The 24,689-nt window shown below is 51.0% G+C and overlaps 1 protein-coding gene across 1 annotated transcript in view; it reads right to left on the bottom strand.

Annotated features, from left to right (window-relative positions):
- Positions 1–3,418: 3,418 nt before the first annotated feature.
- Positions 3,419–24,689, bottom strand: part of PTPN23 (protein tyrosine phosphatase non-receptor type 23) — a 31,984-nt gene continuing 10,713 nt past the window's right edge. The window contains 20 exon segments of the mRNA XM_026685001.2: positions 3,419–3,632; positions 3,635–4,017; positions 4,019–4,173; positions 4,837–4,953; positions 5,035–5,173; positions 7,378–7,482; positions 8,329–8,513; positions 10,421–12,548; positions 13,104–13,283; positions 15,582–15,733; positions 16,066–16,220; positions 17,578–17,901; positions 19,048–19,193; positions 19,543–19,608; positions 20,342–20,456; positions 20,612–20,691; positions 21,226–21,284; positions 23,160–23,216; positions 23,597–23,644; positions 24,295–24,426. Coding sequence (XP_026540786.2) covers positions 3,568–3,632; positions 3,635–4,017; positions 4,019–4,173; positions 4,837–4,953; positions 5,035–5,173; positions 7,378–7,482; positions 8,329–8,513; positions 10,421–12,548; positions 13,104–13,283; positions 15,582–15,733; positions 16,066–16,220; positions 17,578–17,901; positions 19,048–19,193; positions 19,543–19,608; positions 20,342–20,456; positions 20,612–20,691; positions 21,226–21,284; positions 23,160–23,216; positions 23,597–23,644; positions 24,295–24,426 — 4,791 coding nt within the window. The 3' untranslated portion in view covers positions 3,419–3,567.

The following is a 24,689-nucleotide window of genomic DNA, read 5'->3' as shown; positions in this document are numbered from 1 at the left end:
CGCTTCCTGTGGTTTTTGGGGGAGACTGGAAATACACTTTTCTGCCCTAGAGAAACCCTAACCCACAACCCCAGCTCCCTGCTGGGCCATGAGCCGTTCAGAATCGGGCCACAGAAGTGGACGAGCACAAGTGCGTACACCTGCTTGTGCAAGCAGTAGCAGCAGACACACAGACCTGTCGCTTGAGTGAGTAGAGCTGTAAACAGGGGCCGGTGAGGGGGGGGTACCCTTGCCTGCCACTCGTGTAGAACCATTCCCTCTTCCCGCCGTTCCACAAAGCCTGCAGAAAGATTGGGGAACTTGAGAGTGGAGGAAGAAACTACTGTAATGTTTTTAAAATGCCTTTCACACAGCGTTGTTGATGGCAAGGTGGAAGCGGGTGCGAGAAAGACGCGGCTCGCCTAGAAAGGCGGAATTCCAACTGCAAAGGATCATGGAAGCATTGAACCCTGAAGTAGTGTAATTCCCTTTTTAAAAAAAGAAATGTCAATACCCCGGTACTCGTGCTTAATTGGTTTTGGGAGGTGTGGCGAGCACTAAAATAAAATTGAATAGCAAACAAACCATGTGATTTATTATGTGACCTTTCATTTCAGCTGGGTAGGACTTCCTGTTTGTCCCTTTTCCTATGTCGGCAAGCTTCTGAGCATGGCCAACTTGCTTTCACTCTTCGGTGGTAGTCGTCCACTTTCTTTTCCCACCGTGTTGACAAGGGTGACCACCGGGGCATTTGCACGTCAAAATGTGTCGAGTACCAAATGCGACAAGTTTTGAAGCAGTCGATGCCCCCGTACGTTTGGTGTGACAGATTTAGTCACCAAAACAGCATCCCCTGCCTAGCCAGGGTCCCTTGCCTATCCCAAATTCGAGTCAGCTGTGCATGATCAACGGCAAATACACTGGATAATAGTATCAGCATTGTGATCCTCGGGGGCAACTGCAAAACACCCAGAGCACCATTCAAATGGGTGGATATATTAGATGATATAGAGATGATAGGTGATAGGTTGGGGGTGTCAAACTCGATTTGAGAGCCGCATAAGGGTTGTTTGACCTTTGGGGGGAAAGCATGGCCAGGGTGGGAGTCACTCATTGAGGCGTCATTTTTGGCCATGTCGGCCTGTCTGGGCTCGGTTTTGGGCCACGACTGACCTCCTGGGCTCCGTTTTTATCCATGACGGCCTCCTGCTGCCCTCTTGACACCCAAAACAGAGTTTGGGAGGGCCCTGAGCTCCTTTTTCACTGGCAGAGACAACGTGGGCCAGTCCTTCCAGAGTGGGCCCAAAAGCCACATCTCAGCAGCCCAAGGGGCCAAATCTGGCCCCTGGGCCTTGTTTGACATCCCTGTAATACAGGTGATATATAGCTGAGGTTGGTACATATGTAAATAGATAGATGGGTAGACAAGTTATGGATGAATGGATATAGGGAGAATGGGAAATTTATAGATATGGATGGATGGATGCAGTGGAGGGCTGCTACCAGTTCACATCAGTTAAGGTGAACCCTGGACATGAGTTGGAGAAGCGTATGCTCACAGAACCAGTTGTTAAACTGGAGCCCACCACTGGATGGATATAAGCAGAAAAGTGAGGGAGGTTGTTGTGGTCCACCGGCAGCCTGCAGAGACAGGAGCAGAATTGGACAGTGGCGAAGAACGGGGACCAGTCTGGGAGCCTGGGAAGGACTTGGACAAGGATCCTGCGTCCGACACAGAGATGGGTCCAGGGCCATTTAGAAGTTATGTGCTGACTCCGGAGCCTCCAGAATCTGACATCACCGAGGCAGAGGAACAAGGGGAGCCTGGTCCCAGTGCACACTTGTGCAGAGCTGCCAGAAGGCAAGAGCAGCTGAGACAAAAGGGGCAATTTGGGATTAAGCTTGGAGATAATTGGCCCCTCCCACAGTACATAAAGGAAGAGCAAAGGGACAGGAGCCTTTGCAGGAAGCAATGTTGTTTGCTGTGTTCAGATTAAACCTTGAAGTTCTGTGGGGACTTTGTACTCGGTGTTTTACAGTTCATTTGGCATTTTAGTTGCTGGCAGCAATTCAAAGGAGAGAAAGTTAAGTGCGTATCTTGAGAGACTGGGACTTATTACAGGCTGGGAATGAACATAATTCCCAGTTGTTGAAATAAAAAAAGACTTGTTTGGACTAAGCATGTGCTTAGTTACGGTCTAAGGAAGTCTTGGTCAGCAGTTTTGACAGATAATAGATGGATAGATGATTGACAGATAGACACAGATTGTCATATTTTTTAACTACATAAGCCACCCTGAGTTACCCTGTGGGTAAGATAGGTGGCCAATAAATTTAATAAATAAATTATGTTAAGAGGAGGAAGAAATAAAAACAGTCTTAACAACGACACCCATCTCCAACGCCCCGTTTAATTTGCTTTCGTAGCAAAGAACTGAAAAAGTGTTGGCTGTTAAATTACACTGGAAGTTTGGAAACCGGAAGCCAGTATTAACATTTGTACAGAAGGAAAAAGAAAAAAAGAAAAATCAATACGTTTCCCCAAGACTGGTCAATGCAGGGGTTGGCGGAATCCACAAACTTATCAACATTCTTTGGGACAGAAAACCAGCTAGTCTATCCAGGAAAGACGAGTCTTGCCAAGCCTTTTCTCCCTCGGAGGAGGGGGTGCACCCACATTTTAGCTGTCCCACTGACCCCCATTCCTTGGGGCATGGAATGCCTGCTTCAGGGGGGCCCACACTAGTGTCGACGGTGTCCACACCCGTTTTTTCAGTAGCCGTTGTCAAGTGAAAACAAGTTCTGTAGACCATGTGGCTCAAAATTCAGCATCACTGGACTTGGGGGTGGGGGGAGAATAGCAGGGGAACCCCTGTGGTCCTGAATTGAGAGGGGGAGAGACACAAACAGGAAAAAAAAAGAACCTTTGGAAACCGAATCGGGCCATCTAAGGGAACCTGGGGAGGAAATGCCGTACCAAGTGCCAGATTCCACCAAGAGTCAACCAAGGGTTCCCCTATTTATCTGGGGACCCCTGCCTCCCACCCTCTCCAATTTGGCAGGATCAACTGGACCGTCTCAAGTCCTACCAACTTTCATGGGGAAAGGAATGAGAAATGGGCGGTGCAGGAGATCCCAGCTTTTAGTGGCTTGTCCCAGGTTTACTTGCCATAGAACGGGACAGTGAGAGTACGGTCGCGGGGTGTGTGTGTTGAAAAGCTGAACCGTCTGTCTCCCCCAAATCACACCCAAAACTTTGAGTGGGCATGAGGACTCTGGCTGGCGTCACAGCTTTGCTCCTGGCTCAATTGCCCCGGCATTGAGGTGAACCGTAACAGACGCGTGGTCCTGGCTGGGGCTGAAAAGGAAGCGGGAAGGCAACCGGTAACCGTTCTGAGCATTCCAGCTTGGCCGCAATGCGGGGTCTTGAACAACCATAAGCATGGCGAGAGGGTTCCAGAGGCAGTACGGCATTCCCGAAGCGGTCAATGGCAGACAAATATACCGCCGTCTCACCTGGAACTCCACCACAAACCAGGAAGGTAAGTACAGGAGAATGGGGGGGTGGGGGGGGCTTGTTGCATCTGCTCAGGTCTTGTTGAGAGTCCAGAGAGGGTCTAACTTGCTGAGAGGGTCATCGCTGGGAAGGGCTCTCGCAGACCCTCCCCGTTCTGCGGCTGGAGAAAGCTCTGCTTGCTCACTTTGTGCCGGCCCTTAAGTGAGCTGTCCAGGGTGAAGGCCTCCGGGGTGAGTGAAGCCAGAAGCTCCAAGGAGGAAGAGGAGGAGGAGGAGGGAGGGAGGGCCGGTGTAGATGCCAACGGCTCTGCCCTCGGAAGGCTTTCCGCCTTCTCCTCGCTTCTCTCCTCTTCCATGGAGCTGCTCATCTCGACGATCAATGGGGCCACTGGCTCGGACAATGCCGGAGCCGGTGTGACAGGTGGAGAAAACCCCGGCATGTTCTCTGTGCAGCCTGGCTCGGGAAAGATTCGCGGACCAGCGGAAGACGCCGCCGGCGGGAGTGCAGCATCAAGGGGGGCATTGAGGGGGCTGCCGCCTCCAGCCCCGGGCATTGGGGGGATGCTCGGCGCTGCCTGGGAGAGGTCGGATGCTGAGTTTGGCAATGGTGGCTTGGATGGAGCTGATGGGGACGTCGCCCCCCAAGACCAGATCTTGGAGGTCCTGCTGGAGAGGCACCTGGAAGGAGAGAGGGGGAGGCTGAACAGAGTACACAGTCCTCAACTTTACATGAGTTCACTCAGTGACCGTTCACAGTTACGACAGCAGTGAAAACAGGGATTTATGATCCAGTTTTCACACTGATGACCATTGTAGCATCCTGACATTCTGATACTTAACAATTCCGCCCTTTTGGCAACTTTCTGACCAGGAAAGTCAACGGAGAAGCCAGGTTCACTTAACAAACGAGTTACCAATTTAACATCTGCCGCGATTCGCTTAACCTACGCGGTGAGAAAAAAAGGCATTAAGCGGGACACAACCAAGGTTGGAATTCAGCCGGTACGGACCGGTTCGGGTGAACAGGTTGTGAAGCATGTGCTCACTGAACCAACTGTTACACCAGTTGAATCTCACCGCAGGACATAACTTCCTTAACAGTCTCGCTCAGTAACATAAATTTGGGGGTCACAATTATGGCCGTATAGTGAGGATTACCTGTAGGATGTAGGTCATCACAATTCCCAGAATTCACGTTTTATTCAGGACAACCCGTGGCTTAAATAAGAGCTTGTTTCTCCTGGGCTCTTCAACTGAAGCATCTGCATGGGTTCAAGAGGCTGCCTCCCCCCCACCACAAATCATCTCTTTTCTGCAACCCATTAGGCAACGCTGCCTTACCTTTTGGGCACTGCTGCTGGCCGGCTTGCAGGCCAAGGCCGCGGACATCACACCATGTCTCTGCAATACCTGCACAGCATGTTTCAGGACCGCCTCGTAGCAAAATCGGAGATGGACCTGCAAGAGAAGCTGCCTGTTCAGATACCCACCGCTGGCCACCTCCGCTATCCCGGAGCTGGGTTTGCCTGCTTCCCTTACCTTCTCCTGCAGCATGTGTTTCCTCTGTCGACGGATGCGCTTCACGAGTTGAACCAAATCCGGGATGCTGTTGCCAGCTTCTACCTCCTGCATGGCGGCGTAGAGGAGGCAGAAGGCTCCTGTGCGGCCCACGCCGGAGCTGCAAGGAAAGAAGACCGAAAGATCAGGTCTGCAAGATCTTGCGCAACCCTTCTCCAACTGTCCTAGACAATTTGCTAAGTAGGTGGGGGGAATTTACACAAAGGCTGTATTTGGCGGGAACCCAGAAAGCAGAATGGGACTCAACATGGCCGATTCACCATGTGACAACTCGCCACGGACAACTTGCCCCAGAAAAACTCGCCACAGAACAACTCACCATAGTCAACAAGCTTCGGGACAACTCACCACGGCCAACTCTCTGCAGGACAACTCATTGAGATAACTCGCTGCGGCCAATTCGCCATGGGCAAACTTGCTACGTGATAACTTGCCACAGCCAAATTGTTGCAGGACGCCATGGTCAACTTGCTGCGGAACAACTCACTGCAGGACAACTCGCCATAGCCAACTCAAGCCAACTTGTGGGATGCTATGGTCAACTCGCCGCAGGACAACTTGCTGCAGGACAACTCGCCACGGCCAACTTGCTGCGAGATGCCATGTCAACTCGCCGCGGGACAATTCACTGCAGGACAATTCACCATAGAACAACTTGCCACAGGATAACTCACCACCGTCAACTAGCTGCGTGACAACTCGCCAACAGCCAACTAATTGTGGGATAACTCATCACAGCCAACTGGTTGCCCCAGGACAATTTAGCAATCCGATTTAATTATTTTAAATTTTAAAAAGTAATTGGTTTCATTTTGGTCGTTCCTATTTCACGCTGTTCCTCCTTTGGCATCAGTGGTGGGATTCCAAATTGCACGCTACCAGTTCTAGGCACTCAAAAGATTGCTTTGCACATGCATGCAGCAATCAAAGATCACATCATGTGCGCACGCAGAACTCAAAAAGATCGCCCTCAGGGAGGTGAGCTGGGGTTGTTTTAGCTCCGCTGAGGTGCGGTAATCCACTCTGCCACGTGAATCAGCTGAGCTAAAAATCAATGGAATTGTTCTGACCAAGGCCTCCTGAGACTGTAATTAAGTACACGCTTAATCCAAACAAGTCTTGTTTTATTTCAATGCTGGGAATTATGTTCATTCCCAGCCCGTAATGAGCCCCAAACAGTCCCTCGAGATAAGCACCCACCTTTCTCTCCTTTGAATTGCTGCCAACAACTAAAGTGCCAAACTGTAAAAACCCCAACCTGAATACAAAGTCCCCACAGAGCTTCAAGGTTTAATTCGAACAGAGCAAACAACGTTGCCTCCTGCAAAGACTCCTGTCCCTTTGCCTGTCCTTTATCCCTGAGGGGAGGGGCAATCACCTCCCAGCCTTACACCCGAGTCGCCCCTTTCGTCTCAGCTGCTCTTGCCTTCTGGCAGCTCTGCGCACACAACGCACACTGGGAACAGGCTCCCCTGGGTCCTCTGCCTCGCTGCTGCCAGGCTCCAAAGGCTTCGGACTCAGCACCCTACTCCCAAATGGCCCTGGCCCCATCTATGTATCGGATGTAGGACCCTCATCCGAATTCTCTCCAGACTCTCGGACTGGTCCCTGTTCTTCCCCACTATCGGATTCCGCTGCTGTCACACAGGCTGTCGATGAACCACAACAGGAATATAGGATGGGAAAGGGCAGGTGTATGGGGCCAATCAGAGGTGGTATTTGCTGGTTCTCCAAACCGGTCAAAATTTTCGCTACTGGTATGCCAGAACCGATCCGAACCGGCTGAATAACACCTTTGCTGGGCACCTCAGCTGGGCAGAAGGGATTTTTTTAACGATTCTATTCCACCATTTCTTTGATATTAGTCAGCAACCTGCAGCTCTGGAGCCACATGTAGCTCTTTCATCCCTCGGCTGCGGCTCTCTGTCACCGGTCAGCTCCACACAATTTATAGGATTTTCAGTTAGGAGAGATAGAGGAAAAAGGATGCCACGCTAGGAGGAGCCTCTATGGTGGGGGAACCAGACTTCCGGTCAACTTTAGAATTGAATGGGGGCCTTCCGGTTAGGATTTTTGTGGGTCTTTCAGTGTTTAAGGTTGCCAACTCCTGGTCTAACTCTTGTCCCGCCGTGCCGAGTTATCCAGGGTGAATTGTCCGTTGTAAGTTGGCTGCGGCAAATTGTCATATACCCTCCCAAAAGACCTAGAGTGACAGGGATGAGATTGACAGTGGGCTCCTCCCTAGATCTCCCCCCCACCCTCAAGTTCTGGAGCATTCCTCACGTCACCCATTCCCCGTATTACCTGCAGTGGACCACAATGGGGGTGTGGAGGGGTCGCTGATGTAGGTAATGGCTGTGCACATCCTGGATAAACCGAAGCAGGTTCCCTTTGCTGTCCGGCAGGCCACTGCAGGAAGAGTACAAGAGGTGAATGAAAAGCATAAAAAATTAAGTGAATTTGAACTTAATAGGCGAGATATTCAATTATTCATTCAATTTGTACCGTTTCCCCCAAAATATAACCTACCCTGAAAGTAAGTCCAAGGTTGATTTTTAGATGTGCGCCCAATATAAGCCCTATTCCCCCCTCCAAAAAAAATAAGCCCTAATTACTATCCTGCCCGCTCCAGAGTGGACGGGTAAACGTTAAGCTAGGGTGGGTATGGGGCAGAGCTGCCCTACTACTTACCTTTGGACAGGTGTAACCAGGCCTCGCACACCTCGACACCTGCCTTGCTGGCCCATTTCTTCTGCACCGGCAAGGCTGGCAAGGCTTTCCTGAAGGCTTCTGTACCTGATAAAAAAGTTCTGGATTGATCCAGAGCTCTGTTATTGACTGCAGAGGCCGTCGGGAAAGCCTTGCCAGCCATAAAGACTTCTGGAAGGAGGCCGGGGATGACATGTAAGCAAATGAGGTTAGGCAGTGCAGGACATCCCCCCAAAATAAGACCTGGTACCTTTTTTTGGTGGCCAAAAAAGGACAGGGTCTTATTTTCGGGGAAACACCGTATGTGTTTTCTTCATTTTTTTTCCATTTTCTGTTTCCATTCATTCTACGTGCTGTCCATCTTCCTATCCACAGTAACTTCAGATGGTCGGTCCAGCAGTTTCGATGAAACCGGTTCCTGAAGCTCATCGAGACCTTCTCAACCCCCCTCCCATCTGCTGCCCCCAAACCAGGCTGGCCCACCCACTACCCCACTGGTAGCTCTGGCTGCCCCCCCCTTTCCCAGCACCGGTCCCGGTTACGTACAGCTCCGGCCAGGAAGAAAACTGAAGGTGGATGACAGTCCGTTTCAGGCTTTGATCGTGGAATTGCAATGTGATCATTCTTTCCAGGTGAGTGGGGGTGGCCTTCAGGCTAGTGAGGACGAGGGTGATGGAGCCGAGGACCATGGGCTGGCCTCGCTCTGTCGGGAAGTATCGGACTACCTTTTGCTGCCGAGCCAAGAGAAGAGAGAAAAAAACTTTAAGGGGGGGAGGCGATACCAAGACTTCCCCTCGAAAGCTGGGTCCCAGGGGAAGATTTCGGCTTATTCAGACCAGGACTCCAAGCTCCCATCCTCCTCAGCCTTTGCTCCTCTGGCTGGGGCTAAGGAGCTTAGTAAATAGATAGATTAAAGGAGGGGGAATGAGAGAATGAGACAAAGAGAAAGAATGAGAGAATGAGAGGGGGAATGAGAAGAGGGAATGAGAGAACAAAAGAATGAGAAAGAAAAACGAGAGAGAATGAGAGAGAGAGGGGTATGAGAAAGAGAGGGAATGATAGAGAGGGTTTGCATGCTGAGGCCAGCTTCAAAAACCAGACCGCAGAGGTGTGGAAGTGGTAGAAGCAGGAGGAGGGGGGATGGGGAAGTGGAGGGAAAGAACTGTGGGGTCCTTTGGGCTCTCTAAGTTTAGTAGTTTTCTTGCAGACGTTTCATAACCCAACTAGGTAACATTATCAGTGACAGAAAAAAGAGGAGGAAAAGGAAAATTGTTGGGTCCTTGGTGCTAAGTTTGGGAGTTTTCTTGCAGACATTTCATGAGCTATCTGGGTAACATCAGCAGAACTAGAAGAGAGTGGAGTTTATGGAGAGGAAGAGGAGGAGGAGGAGGAGGACTGTTGGGTCCTTGGTAATCTCTGAGCTTGGTGGTTTTCTTGCAGATGTTTCATGACCTAACTACTGAACGTCGTCAGTGCTACTTGAGAGGGAGGTTTGGGAAGAAGAGGAGCAGGACTTGGTGATAGCCAAGCTTGGTTGCTTTCTTGCACACGTTTCATGACCCAACGGGGTAACGTCATTGGGGCTGGAAGGGAAGGAAGTTTGTGGAGAGGAGAGGAGGACAAGAAGGGAACAAGGAGGTAGAAAAGGAGAAGAAGAGAAGAGAGTGTCACCAGAGGTGGTATTCAGCCAGTTCGGACCGGTTCACGCGAAGTGGTTGCAGAAAATTTTGAGTAGTTCAGAGAACCAGCAAATATCACCTCTGGCTGGACCCGCCCACCTGCCCCCCATTACCTCTCCTATATTCCCTTGTATTTTTTAGCTCAGCTGATGCACGCAGCAGAGGATTGCCGTGCCTAAGCTGAGCTAAAAAAACAGCACAGCTAACCAGTGTTGATACATCTGAAGCTCAGAGAGGACCAAGGGTATGTCGGGTCATCGACTCTATTCTGACCTAGGCTTCCCAAGATCATAAAGCCAACTCCTCGTCCTGCAGATGATAAAACATCTATTATTTAGGTTATAAAGTGAATTCCTCTCCAGTAAAGTCCCAGCCAACTGTCTTTCGAGAGATTTCACACCTACGGACCTTTATCGGGCTTGGAGAGTTGCCAGGCTGATAGCTTCCGAACGCCACGCTGTAGCAGCAATTACTTGGCAAGGAGTCAGGAACAGATCTTCACCCGAATGAAGTGAACTAACTGTCCCCTGCAAACCCCACTCGCCTTTTGCTTCTCTTTATTCCCTCTGGGAGGGGCCATTCATCGTCCACCTGTGGCTTTACTCCCGAGTTGACCCTTGTTCCTTAACTGTTCCCTTCTCCTGGCAGCTCTGTGCATGTGCACACTGGGAACAGGCTCCAGCTGCTCTTCTGCCCCACTGATCTCTGACTCTGAAGGCAACTAATTTGGACTGCCCTGGCCCCATCTCTGCCTCTGACGCAGAGCCCTCCCCAGACTCCAGGACTGGCCCATGTTCCTCCACCACCTCCTCACTGTCCCAGTCTTCCGCCAGCTGCTGCCAGAACTATGTTCTGCTATGTCATAGTGCTACCAGAACTATGCCTGGATCGACAGACTGCCGAGAAGCCCAGAGGCATCCAAACAACGCCACACCCACACCATGCCACCACCAACTCACCTTCTCCATCTCCTGCTCCGAGACCAACATGACCACCAACGAGACTTTCTGCTCATAGATCATCAGCCAGAAGTCTGAGGCGGTGCCTACCAGCGGGGCCTGCGTGGCAATAATGGTGGGGCAATAGCAGGAGAGATCCTCAATCCGGCTGGCATTAATGTAGTCGTCCTTGCCCGATTGGAGGATCACTCGGTTCCGGTCATATGGCATGATGTCCTGATGCCGGTTTTTCATGGTGTAACAACGGGCAATGGCGATCGACAGCTGTCGTGCGTCCTTCTCTTGGGCATCCTGAAGCTCCTTCCAGATGTTGTCTAGCTCGCTGACTGTGCCCGGCGCGGCGCTCTTCTCCAACCGGGACACCCCTTCTTGGAAACGTTCGAGCTCGGACAGGAGGCGCCAAAGACGCTCCGGTTTCTCGTACGGGTCATTCTCGATCAGCTGGACAGCTTTGGGCTTCAAGCCATCCTTGGGGTCAGCCTTGGTGGGTTGGAGGAGGGGCGGCCCAACGGGCGCCTTGGGACCCCCGTGTTGGCTCTCGGGACTGGAGGAGAGCAGGTCATCAGTGGAGGAGCTCTGGCGTTGGAAGGGGACCTCGGAGGCAGCCTGGGGCAGGGACGGAGGGCCAGGAGTCAGTGAGGAAGGAGGCATCTGAGAGGGCAAAAGGCAGGGGGGTGGGAGGGTCATGGCGGGGCGAGGAGAAGGGGCTGGTGAGGGAACAGCCCCTCCAACCGGACTTGGGGTAGAAGGAACATGTCGAAGGGGAGGCTGGCTAACTGGAGGCAGCGGCTGAGGTCTGAGCAGTCTTATAGGGACTCCCGGGATCTGGGCTGACGTTGGAGCGAATGCGAGGGGGGCTGCCGACACGGGAGGGTGAAGGGGGACCTGCTGGATGTGGCCCATCATGCCTCTTGGGACCGGGGCAGAGTAGGCCAAGCTGCCAGAATGGGACGGCAGTGGGTCCCGTGGGGGCAGCTGATAATGTTGAGGTCCCAGCTGGAGGGGGAGCTGCCCTTGGCTAGCGGGATGCGTGGGGACCTGATTCGGGAGCACCGGTGGGCCTGTGGGCTGAGACGGGTATGGCTGGGGGAAGGCCGGCTGTGGCTGCTGGGTCTGGGGCAGGAAATGGGGCAGTTGCTGCTGCTGTGGGGGCAGCATGGTAGGCATTGTTTGCAAGCAAGCTGGGCGATCAGAGGGGGGATGGAAGCTGGGCTGAGGCTGAGCGCCTGAGAAAGGAGGCAGAAAGGACGCCGTACTCACCGGGACATAAGCAAAAGGATAGGGGGAAGACCCTTGGGGTCCCCCCACAAAGCCCCCTTGAGAAGGAGGCCCTGCCCACTGGGGAAGGGAGCTAGACATCCCCTGCGGAGCTGTGCAACTGGAGATGGGAGCCTGCAGACTGTCCACCGTAGTGGTGGCGGGCCGGATGCCCTGCTTGTGTGGTGGGAAATGAGGGGCCACAAAGTGGCCAGGCACCGGAGCTGGCGGCCTCCTGTCTAGAGGGGCAGATGGACCTCCGGGAAGAACCCCACTACATGGCGCCAGTTGTCCGACGCTGTAAACTGAGCCCGGGGCAGGATGAGAGATCGGAATGTGCTGTGGAGACGTCCTCGGGGGCGGCAGAGGCAGACCGGGGTACACCGGCTGCTGTGGGGCAAGGCCCGGACCTGGAGCAACGACACCCCCCGGTGAGTAAATCTGTGAATTCGGCAAAGGGGACACTGCGGAACTGCAGGGAGTCAGTATGGGGAAAGAAGCTTGTCCAGAGACAGTGGACATCATGGCCGGCTGGTACGGCCGCGGAGGTAGTCTGGTGCCTGGGAACTGGCTCGGATCAAAGGGAGGCCTGAGAGGGAGGGCTCCCCCAAAGGCTTCGCCGGCGGGACCCCTGATCCCCGCAGCAGGCAAAGGTGGTTCATTACGTAGCGCTGCCAGGGCATCAGCGGGGAGCTGTGCCAGGTGAGAGGCCAGGATTTCTGGTGGGAGGCTGCGCAGCTCCTCGGGCAGGTCAGCCAGTGAGATGGACGCAAGGCCCAGAGGCTCGCAAGCCAACTCTGCCTCTGACAACTTCTTTTGAAGGACGGGTTTTGAGGTGGTGGGCCGGGCAGGAGTCTTCTTCTTCATCTCCCTATTGGAAGAAACATAGATGGGATCAGTGAGGCTGAGCTCAGAGGTTCAATGGAGAAAGTCTCTAGGGGACTCGGAGCTGGGTTTACTCGCTCAACCTGACCGACCGTACAGGGATGTTATTTGATAGGACTAGGAGAACTCACCACGGACAACTCATTGTAGGATAAGTCGCCATGGGACGATTCAACATTTCATCCTTTGGTTACTCTTATCACTAGTGACCAAGTTTTTTGTCGAAACTATTGTAACACTTGTATTTCGGGATTGACTTTATTATTGGCAACAGCTCCGTTGAATTTAATGTAATTTTTGTATTTGTTGAGGTGTCCCAGGGCGACTTGTCAGGCGATGAACTGTCCAGGGTCCATTTAGTCACTGGAGATAGCAACATTAGTTCACGCAGGAGGGAATTTGAATAAATCATGGAACCCACAACAAATTCCAGAGCCAGCATGTTTTAAGAGGGGAGGACTTCCACTCCCAGAATCCCCCATCCAGAAGCACTGTTTGAAAGGAAGTCATGCCTATCACACTTCCATAAGGAGTTGCTTACTTCTCCATTATCTGCCGGCGGGCGGTTTCAGCCATTTGGCAGGTGATCTGTGCCTTTTCCAAGAGTTTTGCAACTTTACTCTCCAAGTCGGCGTAAAATTCTTTCCCTTCTTGAGACTTCTTCATCAAATCTTCGTAGGCTTCGTACGAAGCCACCAAGGTCTGGAGGGTCGTGTTCCACCTGGACAGAAGAAAGGAACGGAGGAATTAAAAAAAAGGGGGCAAGACGACAAGCAAGGAGCGAGGAGACCAAAAGGGGTAATGAGAGGGTGAGGAGAGCAAAAGAGAGGCGAGAAGAGCAAAAAAGGAGTAAGCAGAGCAAAAGACAGGTGAGAAGACAAAATGAGGGGCGAGGAGAGCAAAAGAGGGGTGAGAAAGCAAAGAGGGGTGGAGGAGAAAAGAGGGGCGAGGAAGGGTCACCTAACAGTTGGGTTGGAAATATATAAACCAGGACAGACATTTTAATACTGTCTCTTTAAGGGAATGCTAAAATTGTAATCGGGTGTGGTTCCTCAAGCGGCCATAAGATGGAGCCAGAAACCTGGTTTCCGAGAGTGTTGCTAGTTGGTTGATGTTCTGATGTTCGCTGTTTTTGGTTCCTGCATTTTTCCTATTGACTGTTGCTCATCGTTATTCTTGGATTGTTGTAAGTCTGTTACTGAACTGTGTATGATACTGGACTTTGATTTTAAATTATCCCTGGACTGAAAACTGACTGCTTTAACCGTGTATGACTTGGACTGCTTGTTGGACTTTAACCGTTTACTTCTCATCGCTAAGCCTCATCTTTTACTGCTGTTATGAAGTGAATTGCTGCAGTCATTTGGCGAGCCACCAGGTTGCTAAGCAAAATTGAGCTCTCCCCCGGACTTCGCTTGTCGGAAGGTTGCCCAAAGGGTATCACGGGACAAGGGGACACCACAATCATCATAAAGATGAGTCACTTGCCAAGCATCTGGATTTTGGTGACCACGGGGATGCTGAATTGGTCATTAAGTGTGAAAAACAGCTCGAAGTTGCTTTTTTCAGTGCCATTGTAATTTTAAACCTCCACTAAATGAACTGTTGCAACTCGAAGATTATCTGTATCTGCAATAAAACTCCACACTCCTCCTCCGCTCTGTATACCCTCTCCCTTCTAGTAACCTAGTTGGGTCATGAAACATCATAAGAAAGCAATCAAGCTCAGAGAACATCGAATAGTCTGTATTCCCTTTCTTCTCCTTCCTCTTCCTCCTCTTCTTCTTCCTCCACTCCACCAACTTCCCTTCCTTCTCACACTAGTTTTGTTCCCTAGTTGGGCCGTGAGATGTCTGCAAGAAAACTACCCTGTTTCCCTGAAAATAAGACCCAACTGGTAAATCAGCCCGAGCATGATTTTCCAGGATGCTCATAATAGAAGCCCTATCCCAAAAATAGGTCCCAGTTAAGATCATCAGCCAGGCAGACGCATTTAGAACTGTATTTCCCCAAAAATAAACCCTAACTGGAAAATAAGCCTTAATGTGTCTTTTGGAGCAAAAATTAATGTAACACCTAGTCTTATTTTCGGGGAAACATGGTACAAAACTCAAGAGTGCGCCAAGGATGCCACAATCCTTCCTCTTCCTCCTCCACTCTGCACACCTGCACCCTTCAAGTACTGGTGATGTTGCCTAGTTGGATCATGAAACGTCTTCAAAAAAAATCCACCAAGCTCAGAGAGCACCAAGGAGTCTACACTCCCTTTCTTCCTCCTCCTCCTCCTCTTCTCTGCAAATCCCAATCCTTGTAGCCCTGATGTTACCTGTTTCCCCAAAAATACGACTTACCCTGAAAGTAAGTCCTAGCGTGATTTTTACACGTGCCCAATATAAGCCCTACACCCAAAATAAGCCCTAATTAAGATCCCACCCACTCCAGAGTGCACAGGTAAAAATTAAGCTAGGGTGGGGATGGGTGGAACTGCCCTACTACTTACCTTTGGATAGTTGTAGCCAGGCCTCGCACACCCCGACACCTGCCTTGACGGCCCATTTCTATGGCAGCCGGCAAGGCTGGCAAGGCTTTCCTGAAGGCCTCTGGATTGATCCAAAGCTCTATTATCGGCTGCAGAGGCTTTCAGGAAAGCCTTGCCGGCCACAGAAGAATTTTCAGAAGGAGGCCAGAAGTGTGCAACATGTGCCAGTGAGGTTAGGCAGTGGATGATGTCCCCCAAATAAGATCTGATGCCTTTTTTGGTGGCCAAAAAAATATAACACAGGTTATTTTTGGGGAAACATGGTAATTGGGTCATGAGACATCTGCAAGAAAATAACCAATCTTGGAAAGCATCAAGGATGCCACAATGAGACGTCTATGCAGGACAGATTCTAAGTGGACATGTCAACATCCTCCTACCTCCCAGAAAACAGGTGAGGGGTTCTTCCTCCTAACCACTCATGCTCACTGCCCTTAGCCAAAGCAATATCTCATCCCACCCATTGGCCCTCAAACTCACTTGTTTTCCACCTCGGCCAGGATCTTCCGGACGGCAGCATATTTCACGTTGGCCTCCGTCAGAGCTTTGAGGATGTTTTCCTGGGCCGCCAGGTTCTGCTCCAAGTAGACTTTGATCTGGTCGTACTTCTTCAGCTGCTCCACAAAGAGTTTCTGGAAGAAAAGGGGGAAGCATGCTGGTTGGGGGAGTTGAAGTCCACCCATCTTACAGCATGAGAAACTCTGGGAGTTGAAGTCCACCCTCTTACAGCATGAGGAATTGTGGGAGTTGAAGTCCACCCTTTTAAAGCATGCTGGCTGGGGAATTCTGGGAATTGCAAATACTGGTTAGAGAATTTCGGGAGCTGAAGTCCACCCCTCTTAAAAGTGACCAATTTGAGGAACCCTGCTGTAGAATCCGTCCAAGACTTCTTCGTCCCTCCTCCACAGGAGGACCTTCCATCCTGGCCTCGTCCTAAAACCCCGATGACATCCCAGCTTCTTACCTTCATCTCAGACTGATCGGTTGTCACCAGAGAGGTGGTGAGATCGTCCTTCTGGATCATCTCGCGGAGCTGGTGCTCCAGGGACACCCGCTGGTCTCTCATCTCTTGGACCTTGGCCAGCAAACGCTTGACGTTCTGGATGGCTTGCTGGTCATCTGCAGGCAGGAGACAAGTCAGGTGTGTGTGTGTGTGTGGGGGGGTATAGGGGATGTCAACCATCCATCCGTGTCTATCTGTCTATCTCTGCCTCTGCCTGTGTGTCTGTCTATCTATCTATCCACCCATCCAACCTATCTCTATGTCTGTCTATCTAGATATCTATCGATCTATCTATTCATCCATCCATCTTACCTATCTATCTCTTTCTGTCTGTTTATCTCTGCCTCTGAATGTCTGTCTATCCATCCATCTGACCTATCTATCTCTTTCTGTCTGTTTATCTCTGCCTCTGAATGTCTGTCTATCCATCCATCTGACCTATCTCTAAGTCTATCTAGATATCGATCGATCAAACGATCTATCCATCCATCCATCCATCTGACCTATCTCTAAGTCTATCTAGATATCGATCGATCAAACGATCTATCCATCCATCCATCCATCTGACCTATCTCTGTCTGTGTCTGATTGCCTATCTATCTATCTATCCATCCATCCATCTCTATCTCTGCCTCTCTGTCTGTCTATCTATATCTGTTTATCATCCATATTTCTATCCATCCATCCATCCAGTCTCATCTATCTGGCTGGCCCTCACCCTTCATCCTAATCCTTAACCCTCACCTTTAATGTGAATCCCTCCCCCTCCCCCTTAACCGTAATCCTCCATTCTAATCCTCACCCGTAATCCTTCAACCAAATCCCTCAACCTAATTCCCTACCCCTCACCAGCAGTGGAATCCTACCTGTTCCACCATCGGTTTGATGATTGCACACACATCTAACACACGCGCACCTAACCGCATGTGGACCGCTTTCCCCACACTAGCTGAGAGGCCTGCGTCGTCAATCGGCTGAGAGGATAAAGAGAAAAGCGCAGGGGCAGGCGGGAGTGCCGATCCTGCCCTTTTTCTCTTCTTTCTCCTCCCAGCTGATGCTTTTTCCCCTCCTATCAGCTGATCGTGGGAGGGTTTTTTTTTTTCTTACTACCGGTTTAGCCAAACCGGCAGCAAATTTTGCGACTGGTTTAGGCGAATTGGTCCAAACCCGTAGCATACCACCGCTGCTCCTCACCATTAACCTGACTCATCCTAACAATCCTTACTCCTTAACCCTCATCCTCACCACTAATCCTAACCCTCAATCCTTAACCCTCACCACCTTCTAGAGTTACCCATACCATATTTTACCCACAATCCACAATTTGAGGTCCAGCTCGGATGCAGAACCGTTCAAGAGGCGGGGGGAGGGGGGAGAAACCAGGCAGAATCGCCACCTCTTCCTCCCAGGTCTGATGGGATGGAGGCTCTAGCCTCCCCCGCCCCCGCAGAAGCCAGGTGGGCGGAGCCTTACCCTCCGAGAGGCTGGGGGCAGGCAGGGCAGCCTTGACCCCCTCCAAGGGCCCGCTGAGGAGCCGGAGGTTGGTAATGTGAAGGTTCATGGCTTTATGGAGCTCGGTGTTGGTGAAGCTGGCCTTCTGGTGGACCTCCAAGTACTTTGCCCACTCCTTGGCCACTTCGGCCACCCCGCCGGTGGAGGGGACCGGAGGGTCCTGGGGCGGCGGTGGGCTCTTGCCCAGGGTCTCCTGAAGCTTTTGCTCCTCGGCCTCGTCTTCCTCCAGCAAGTCCTTGATCTCTTTCAGGGAGGCTTCCACGTCAGTGAAGACACCGGAGAGGACTAGGGGGAGGGAGAGGGAAGAGGAGAGAGGGGGTGGGAAAAAGGAAGGAAGGAAGGAAGGAGGAGGGGAGGGGTTTGGAAAGAGGGAAGATGGAAGGAGGGAGGGAGGAACAGGAGAGGAGAGATGAAGGTGGAAAAGGGAAGAGAAGAAAGAGGGGAGGGAGAGAAGAAGGAAGGAGATAGGAGGAAGCACAAAGAAAGAAGGTAGAAAGAAGGGTGAGAGGAAGCACAAAGAAGAAAGGAGGGAAGAAGAAAGGAAGGGGAGAGAGGGAGGGCAGAAGGAAGGAAGAAGTTAAGGAAGAAAGGAAGGAAAAAGGTGGGAGGGAGGAAAGGAAGAAGAAAAGAGATGGAGAGAGGAAAAAAGGAGTAAAGAAGGAAGGAGGGAAGGAAGGAAGAGGGACGGGAGAAGGAAAGAAAAGAGGAAGTTAGAAGAAGGAAGGAAAGAGGGATAGAAAAAGGAAGGAAGGAGGGAGGGACAGGAGAGGAGAGATGAAGGTGCAAAAGGGAGAAAGAGGGGAGGGAGGGTAGAAGGAAGGAAGGAGAGAGGGAGGAAGCACAAAGAAGGAAGGAAGGAAGGAGGGAGAGGGGAGGGGAGGGAAGGAAGGAGGGAGGAAAGAAGTTAAGGAAGGAGATGGAGGAAGAAAGGATTAAGGAAGGATGGAAGGAAGGAAAGAGGGAGGGAAGAAAAGAAGGAAGTGAAAGGAAGGAAGAAAGAAGGAAAGTGGGAGGGAGGAAGTGAAGGAAAGAAAGAGGGAGGGTGGGAGGGAAGAAGGGAGGAAAGAGGGAGGGGAAGAAAGAAGAGAGGAAGTTAAAGGAAGGAAGGAGGGAGGGAGGGGGAGGGAAGGAAGGAAGGAAAGAGGAAGGAAGGAAGGATTAAGGAAGGAAGGAAGATGACTGAAAGCTGCCAAAAGTCCAGTCAGTTCCTCCACAGGAGACAAGTCCCGCAGCTCAAAGCTAGAGCTTCTAGTCCTCAGTGTTTGTTTTCCTGACCCCCCCATTGCCCTGTGAAAGCCCCCAGAGAAAGACCCCGAACCCAACAACTGAGCGCCCCCCTTTGGGAAGAGGTGGGTGGGTGGGTGGGAGTGGCCAACCGAAACCATCCTTCTTCCACCGCAGCGGGAATCGTCCTGGCTGTGCCCCCCTTACCTTGCATGGATTGGACGAGGTTTTTCACGGTCTCCGGGCGAACGCTGAGCGCCGCGCATTTTTCCATCAAGACGGGTGGGATGTGGTCGTACACATCCAGATTGTCCACCGTCTCGGCGTCCAGCTGCAGAGAGTCCATGAACTGCCTGCCAAGGGGGATGACAACCCCAGTTTAGGGAGGTTTGGGCGGGCCGTCCTCGGCTTACAACCACCTTTCCGTCGCTAAGCGAGACAGTGCTGAAAAGCAAGTTATGCCCCGGACGACCATCTCTCTATGTCCCTCCCTCCATGCTTAAGCGAATCCCCTCACTTATGAAAAGTCAGCCACAACGGTCGTTAAACGAATTGGGCTTCCTCCCCCCGCTCTGGCTGACTTGGCTCATCGCACGACCATCGTAACTATGAGTCGGCCACCAAGCATCTTCCTTCCCCCATCCGCACCATGTGCTTTGCGATCCCTCATCCCAGCCGAACCCGAGTTGAAAACATGCATACTCGAGAATCTCGTTCTTGGTGTCGATCTTGGCCATGACGTCCCTCAACAGCTTGGCTTTCTCCTCGCTGAGGACCAGAAACAGAGAGAAAAACACATAAGATCTCTTTGTCACCCTTCCTCTTTCTCTCTGTCTGTCACTCTGCCTCTCTCCCTCTCTCTCTGTCACTGTCTCTCTCTCCTCCTGCTCTTCCACTTCTCTTCCTCTCTACAAAGCCCACTCCTCCTTTCTAGCACAACTGATGTTGTTAACCTAGTTGGCTCATGAGAGAAAACTGCAAGAAAACCACCCAGCTCTGAGTCCTTCCTCCTCCTCCTCCTCCTCTTCTTCTTCCTCCTCCTTCTCCTCTTTTTCTTCCTCCCAAACTCCATTCCCTTACTGCATTGACAATGTTTCCTAACTGGGTCGTGAGATGTCCGCAAGAAACCCATCCAGTTCAGAGAGTACCAAGCACCCCACAGTCCTTCCTCCTTGTCTCTTCCCTGGCACTAACGACGTTCCCTAGTCTAGTCACGAGATGTCTGCCAGAAACCCACCCAGCCTGGAGAGCAGCCAGGACCCCCCGCCAGTTCAACCCCGAGGTACAAATACCCCTTCCATTGGTTACGTATAACACCCCTCATGCGTGAATGACAATCAGCTACTGATTTGCTCCCAGACCTTTGGTGCTCACCTCGACGCCCTTCACGGCATGGTGGGGGTCTAAGGAGACTTCCGGCCCCGATGGGACTTGCCTGTCCTCCCCCCCGCCCACTTCCCCCTAGAAAGGGGGTCCTGTTCTGTCCGCTCCACCTTCCTACCTGTAGAGCGACGAGGCTTCGTGGGCAGCCATGGGCACCAGTTTGGCGAAAATATCCGGGCCGGTTACGGCTGAATCGGTGGGGTTGACGGGGAGGGCTTTGACCAACGGCGCCCCTGGTGGAAAGGGGTGGCAATGACAGGGAATAACCCATAAGCTGGTGTCCTTCTAGAGACCCCCCCCACAGAGAAGCGGGAGGGGTCAGCTGACAAGCCAGCCCTGAATTCCTCCCCTCTTAAAGCAGCCTACTTTCTCCCCCTCCCTCAATTACCTTTAATAGATTGCAAAGTGTCCAGCGCAGGGACAGCCTCGTGGTAGATAAAGTCGTTATCTTTTTTGGAGGAATTATACCTAAAGTGTGGGGGGAGGAATCTCTCAGGAAAACCACAGTATATAAGCAAGTTTGACCCCTGCACCGCAGGATTCACACCCACAGCCAGATCTCCTCCCGCTGATGGGAAGGGAAGGGAAAGGGTTGGCTTGGCCAGCGGATAGTTCTTGTCTTACATCCGGCACCACCCCCAATTTCTGTCATTAAGCGAGATGCCGGCCAAGAGAGTTTTGGCCACCCCCAATCATACGACTGTTCCAGCCGCCGTTCCGTGAATCCCTGTCGTTGATAAAGGAATCAGTCAGCTGTGAATCCAACATCCCCGTCGCGAAAGGGGGATCATCCGTCACAAATACAAGTCAGTGGCCAAGAGCTCCGAATTCCTATCACGCTTGACCAAGGACCAGGGCCATTGTAACTTATAACGGTTGCTAAACAAACCGTCGTAACTGAGGACTAACTGTACTTAGAAGTGGGGGGTTGCTGGGAGGCAGAGGGGAAGTACAAACATGGGGTAACCCCCCCCCACACACACACACCAAGCAACCACTCACTTCCCTCCAATGACGTCCATGGTGAATCTCAGCGCCTCCTGCACAGTTTCGGGCTGGCCCTGCGAGAAACAGGGACAGTTGCAGAGATATTTTTAATTGTTGCATTTTTTTACGGAAAAGCAAAAAGGACGTCAGAGAGAAAGGTGGTGGGAGGGAAAGAATGTTACGAGATGAGACAGATACTGTAGACAGATAGATACTGTAAAATAGATAGATAGACAGACAGACAGATAGATATAAATAGATACGATGGATGGATGGATGGATGGATGGATGGATGGATGGATGGATAGATGATAGAGAGATACTATAGATACTATATAGATACGATAGGTAGGTAGGTAGGTAGATAGATAGATAAATAGATACTATAGATGCTATATAGATAGATATGATTGATGGATGGATGGATGGATGATAGATAGATACTATAGATACTATATAGATATAATAGGTAGGTAGATAGATAGATGCTATAAATAGATACTATAGATACTAAGATAGATAGATAGATAGATAGATAGATAGATAGATAGATAGATAGATAGATAGATAGATAGATAGATAGACAGACAGACATAAATAGATACTATAGATGCTATATAGATAGATACGATAGATGGATGGATGATGGATGAATGGATGGATAGATGATAGATAGATACTATAGATACTATATAGATACGATAGGTAGATAGGTAGATAGATAGGATAGATAGATGCTATAAATAGATACTATAGATACTAGATAGATAGATAGATAGATAGATAGATAGATAGATAGATAGATAGATAGATAGATAGAGAGATAGACAGACAGACAGACAGATAGATAATGGATAGATTATAATGTTAGATCAGATAGAGAAATATAAAGTGAGATTCGACCGATTCAGACCGGTTCGGGCAAACCGGATGTTAAACTTGCATCTGGTTCGCCAAACCCTTATTTGAACTGACAGGCTGGCCCTGCCTACCCCAAACCGCCCCTTCCAGGAGTCTCCATGGCCCATTTTTCGATGCCGGTAAGTGTAGGGTCCGCACGGAGGCTCTGGGAGGGGCAAAAGCCTCGTTCCCGGAGGGCCTCCAGAGCCCGGGGAGGGGGGCTGTTTCTGTCCTCCCAGACGCGCAAGGGAAGCCTCCGGGCCTTTGGGAAGGTGAAAAACGAAGTTCCGGTAGGCCACGCCCATCATGGCCACCCCTGGATATCATACTTTCTCCTGGAAAATCTTAAGGACGACTTTAGTGACGTCTACAATTCTAGGCAAGAAAAAATAGGTATATCCCATTTCCCCGCAAAATACGGTCTACCCTGAAAGTAAGTCCTAGCTTGATTTTTTTTTTACAAGGGTGCCCAATATAAGACCTACCCCCCCCATAAGCCTTAATTACAATCCCGCCTTCTCCACAGCGGGCATGTAAAAATTAAGCTGGGGGGGGGGGGGTTAGAGGGTGGGTGGAGCTGCCCTACTACTTTACCTTTGGACAGGTGTAGCCAGGCCTTGCACACCTGCCTGGCCGGCCCATTTCTTCTGCAGCCAGCAAGGCTCTCCTGAAGGCCCCTGCGGCTCCGGATCAACCCAGAGCTCAGTTTTTGAAGCCAATGACTGAAGGCCTTGCCGGCTGTCAGAAAGAGTTCCGGAAGGGGGCCGGGGGCGACGTGCACAATTGAGGTTAGTCAGTGGATGATAAACTCCCGAAAGTATGACCTGGTGCCCTTTTTGGTGGCAAACACACACACACACATTAAAAAAATAAAAGACAGGATCTTATTTTTGCGGAAATACGGTACATCCAGCCTCCCTACGGAGCAAGCCTTTTCCACATTGTGACCCTAAAAGGCTTGATTTGTACCTCACACCTTTGGCTATTGAAACCCCCACAAAAAAAGTCAATGGAGGGGTGAGAGGAGGACAGGATGAATGAAGTCTTACCTTGGCCAACCGGATGGCTTCGTTGAGCTTATCCAGGGCGCTCTGGAAGTAGGTGACCTGCAAAGGGACCAGAGATTCAATCGGCTGCTTTACCCCAAAATTGCACTTGTTTTCTCAAGCCAGGTTTTTTTTGGGGGGTGTCTCTTTGCTCAGGGGGCCTGCCGGAAAGAAGATCCAAGACCTATGGCAGTGGCGTTGTGACTTCAAGCCATCTCTAAGCAAACCGTTGTACACTGAGGACCTCCCCTAGATCTAACCTGGTTCTCGTTCACACTGTGATGGTTTGGGCCTGGAATAAGCCGTGATTGACGGTTCCCCACCAGTTCTATGGCAAATAGGGTTGAAGGACCTGCCCACTGGGGCTGTCAATCCAAGTCCGGAGACCCAATCCACCAGCCCAAGAGATCAGATTTTGGGGAAGGTACCAACCAACTTACCCTCTCGCCGTACTTCTGCTGCTCCTCTGCCTGTTTTCCCATGTGTAGCTGTGGGAAGGGAGGGAGAAGGAAAAAGGGGAAGGAGTGGGAAAGAGAAAGGAGGGAGGGAGGGAAGAAGGAAGGGGGGAAAGGGAAGCAAGAGAGAGGGAGGGAGAGCGGGAAAAAAGGAAGGAAAGGAAAGGAGGAAGAAAGGAAAAAAGGAAGAAAAAAGAGGGAAAGAAGGGGAAAGAGGACAAGGGAGAGGGAAGGAGGGGAAGGAAGGAAAGTGAAGAGGGAAGGAGGGAGGGAGGAGGAAGAAAAAAAGGAAGCAGAAAAAAGGAGGGAGGGAGAAAGGAAGAAACCAAAAGGGGAGGAAGAAAGGAAAAAAGCAGAAGAAAGAGGGAAGGGGGAAGGAGAAAGGAAGGAAAAAAGCAGAAAAGGAAGACATCTTAAGTGTATCCCCCAAAATCCTGAATTCTGGGAGCTGAAGTCCTCCCCTCTTCAAGCATGCTGCCTGGGGAGTCTGAGAGTTGAAGTCCACCCACACCTCAGACTGGAAAACCCTGCTTTAGATGTTGCAAAAGTACGAAGTTATCTGAGGAGATGCAGCCAATGGGGAGTCTCGATACTCATATTTATAATATACTCATATTTATAATATATTATATTATATTATATTATATTACACACAAGATAAGCTATAAATACTAAATACTCACATGGGCCACGGCGGCAAAATAATATATCTTCATCTGCACCAGTTTCTTCCAGTCCTTCTGGATTTTTCCCAGCAGGGAGGCCGTGTCAGAGTTCTCCAAAGCCCGGCAGGCCTCTTTGTAGTAATCCACCACCTTGGGAGAGAGTTTGAATCCCGCTTCAAGCCTGAAAGACGGTTGTGGGACTTTCAGCCAATCACCAGGAGACGGGGAGTTCTAGTCCCGCCTTAGGCATGAAAGGCAGCTGGGTGACTTTGGGCCAATCCCTAGGAGACGGAGAGTTCTAGTCCCGCCTTAGGCATGAAATCCGGCTGGGTGACTTTGGGCCAATCACCAGGAGACGGGGAGTTCTAGTCCCGCCTTAGGCATGAAAGGCAGCTGGGTGACTTTGGGCCAAT

This window comes from Notechis scutatus, chromosome Z (assembly GCF_049901735.1).
Source record: "Notechis scutatus isolate UNSWTSFEM ecotype Mainland chromosome Z, rNotScu1.2, whole genome shotgun sequence".
Taxonomy (NCBI): Eukaryota; Metazoa; Chordata; class Lepidosauria; order Squamata; family Elapidae; genus Notechis; species Notechis scutatus.
Note: the sequence above shows the minus strand (reverse complement) of the source record. Positions and strands in the feature narration are given on the sequence as shown.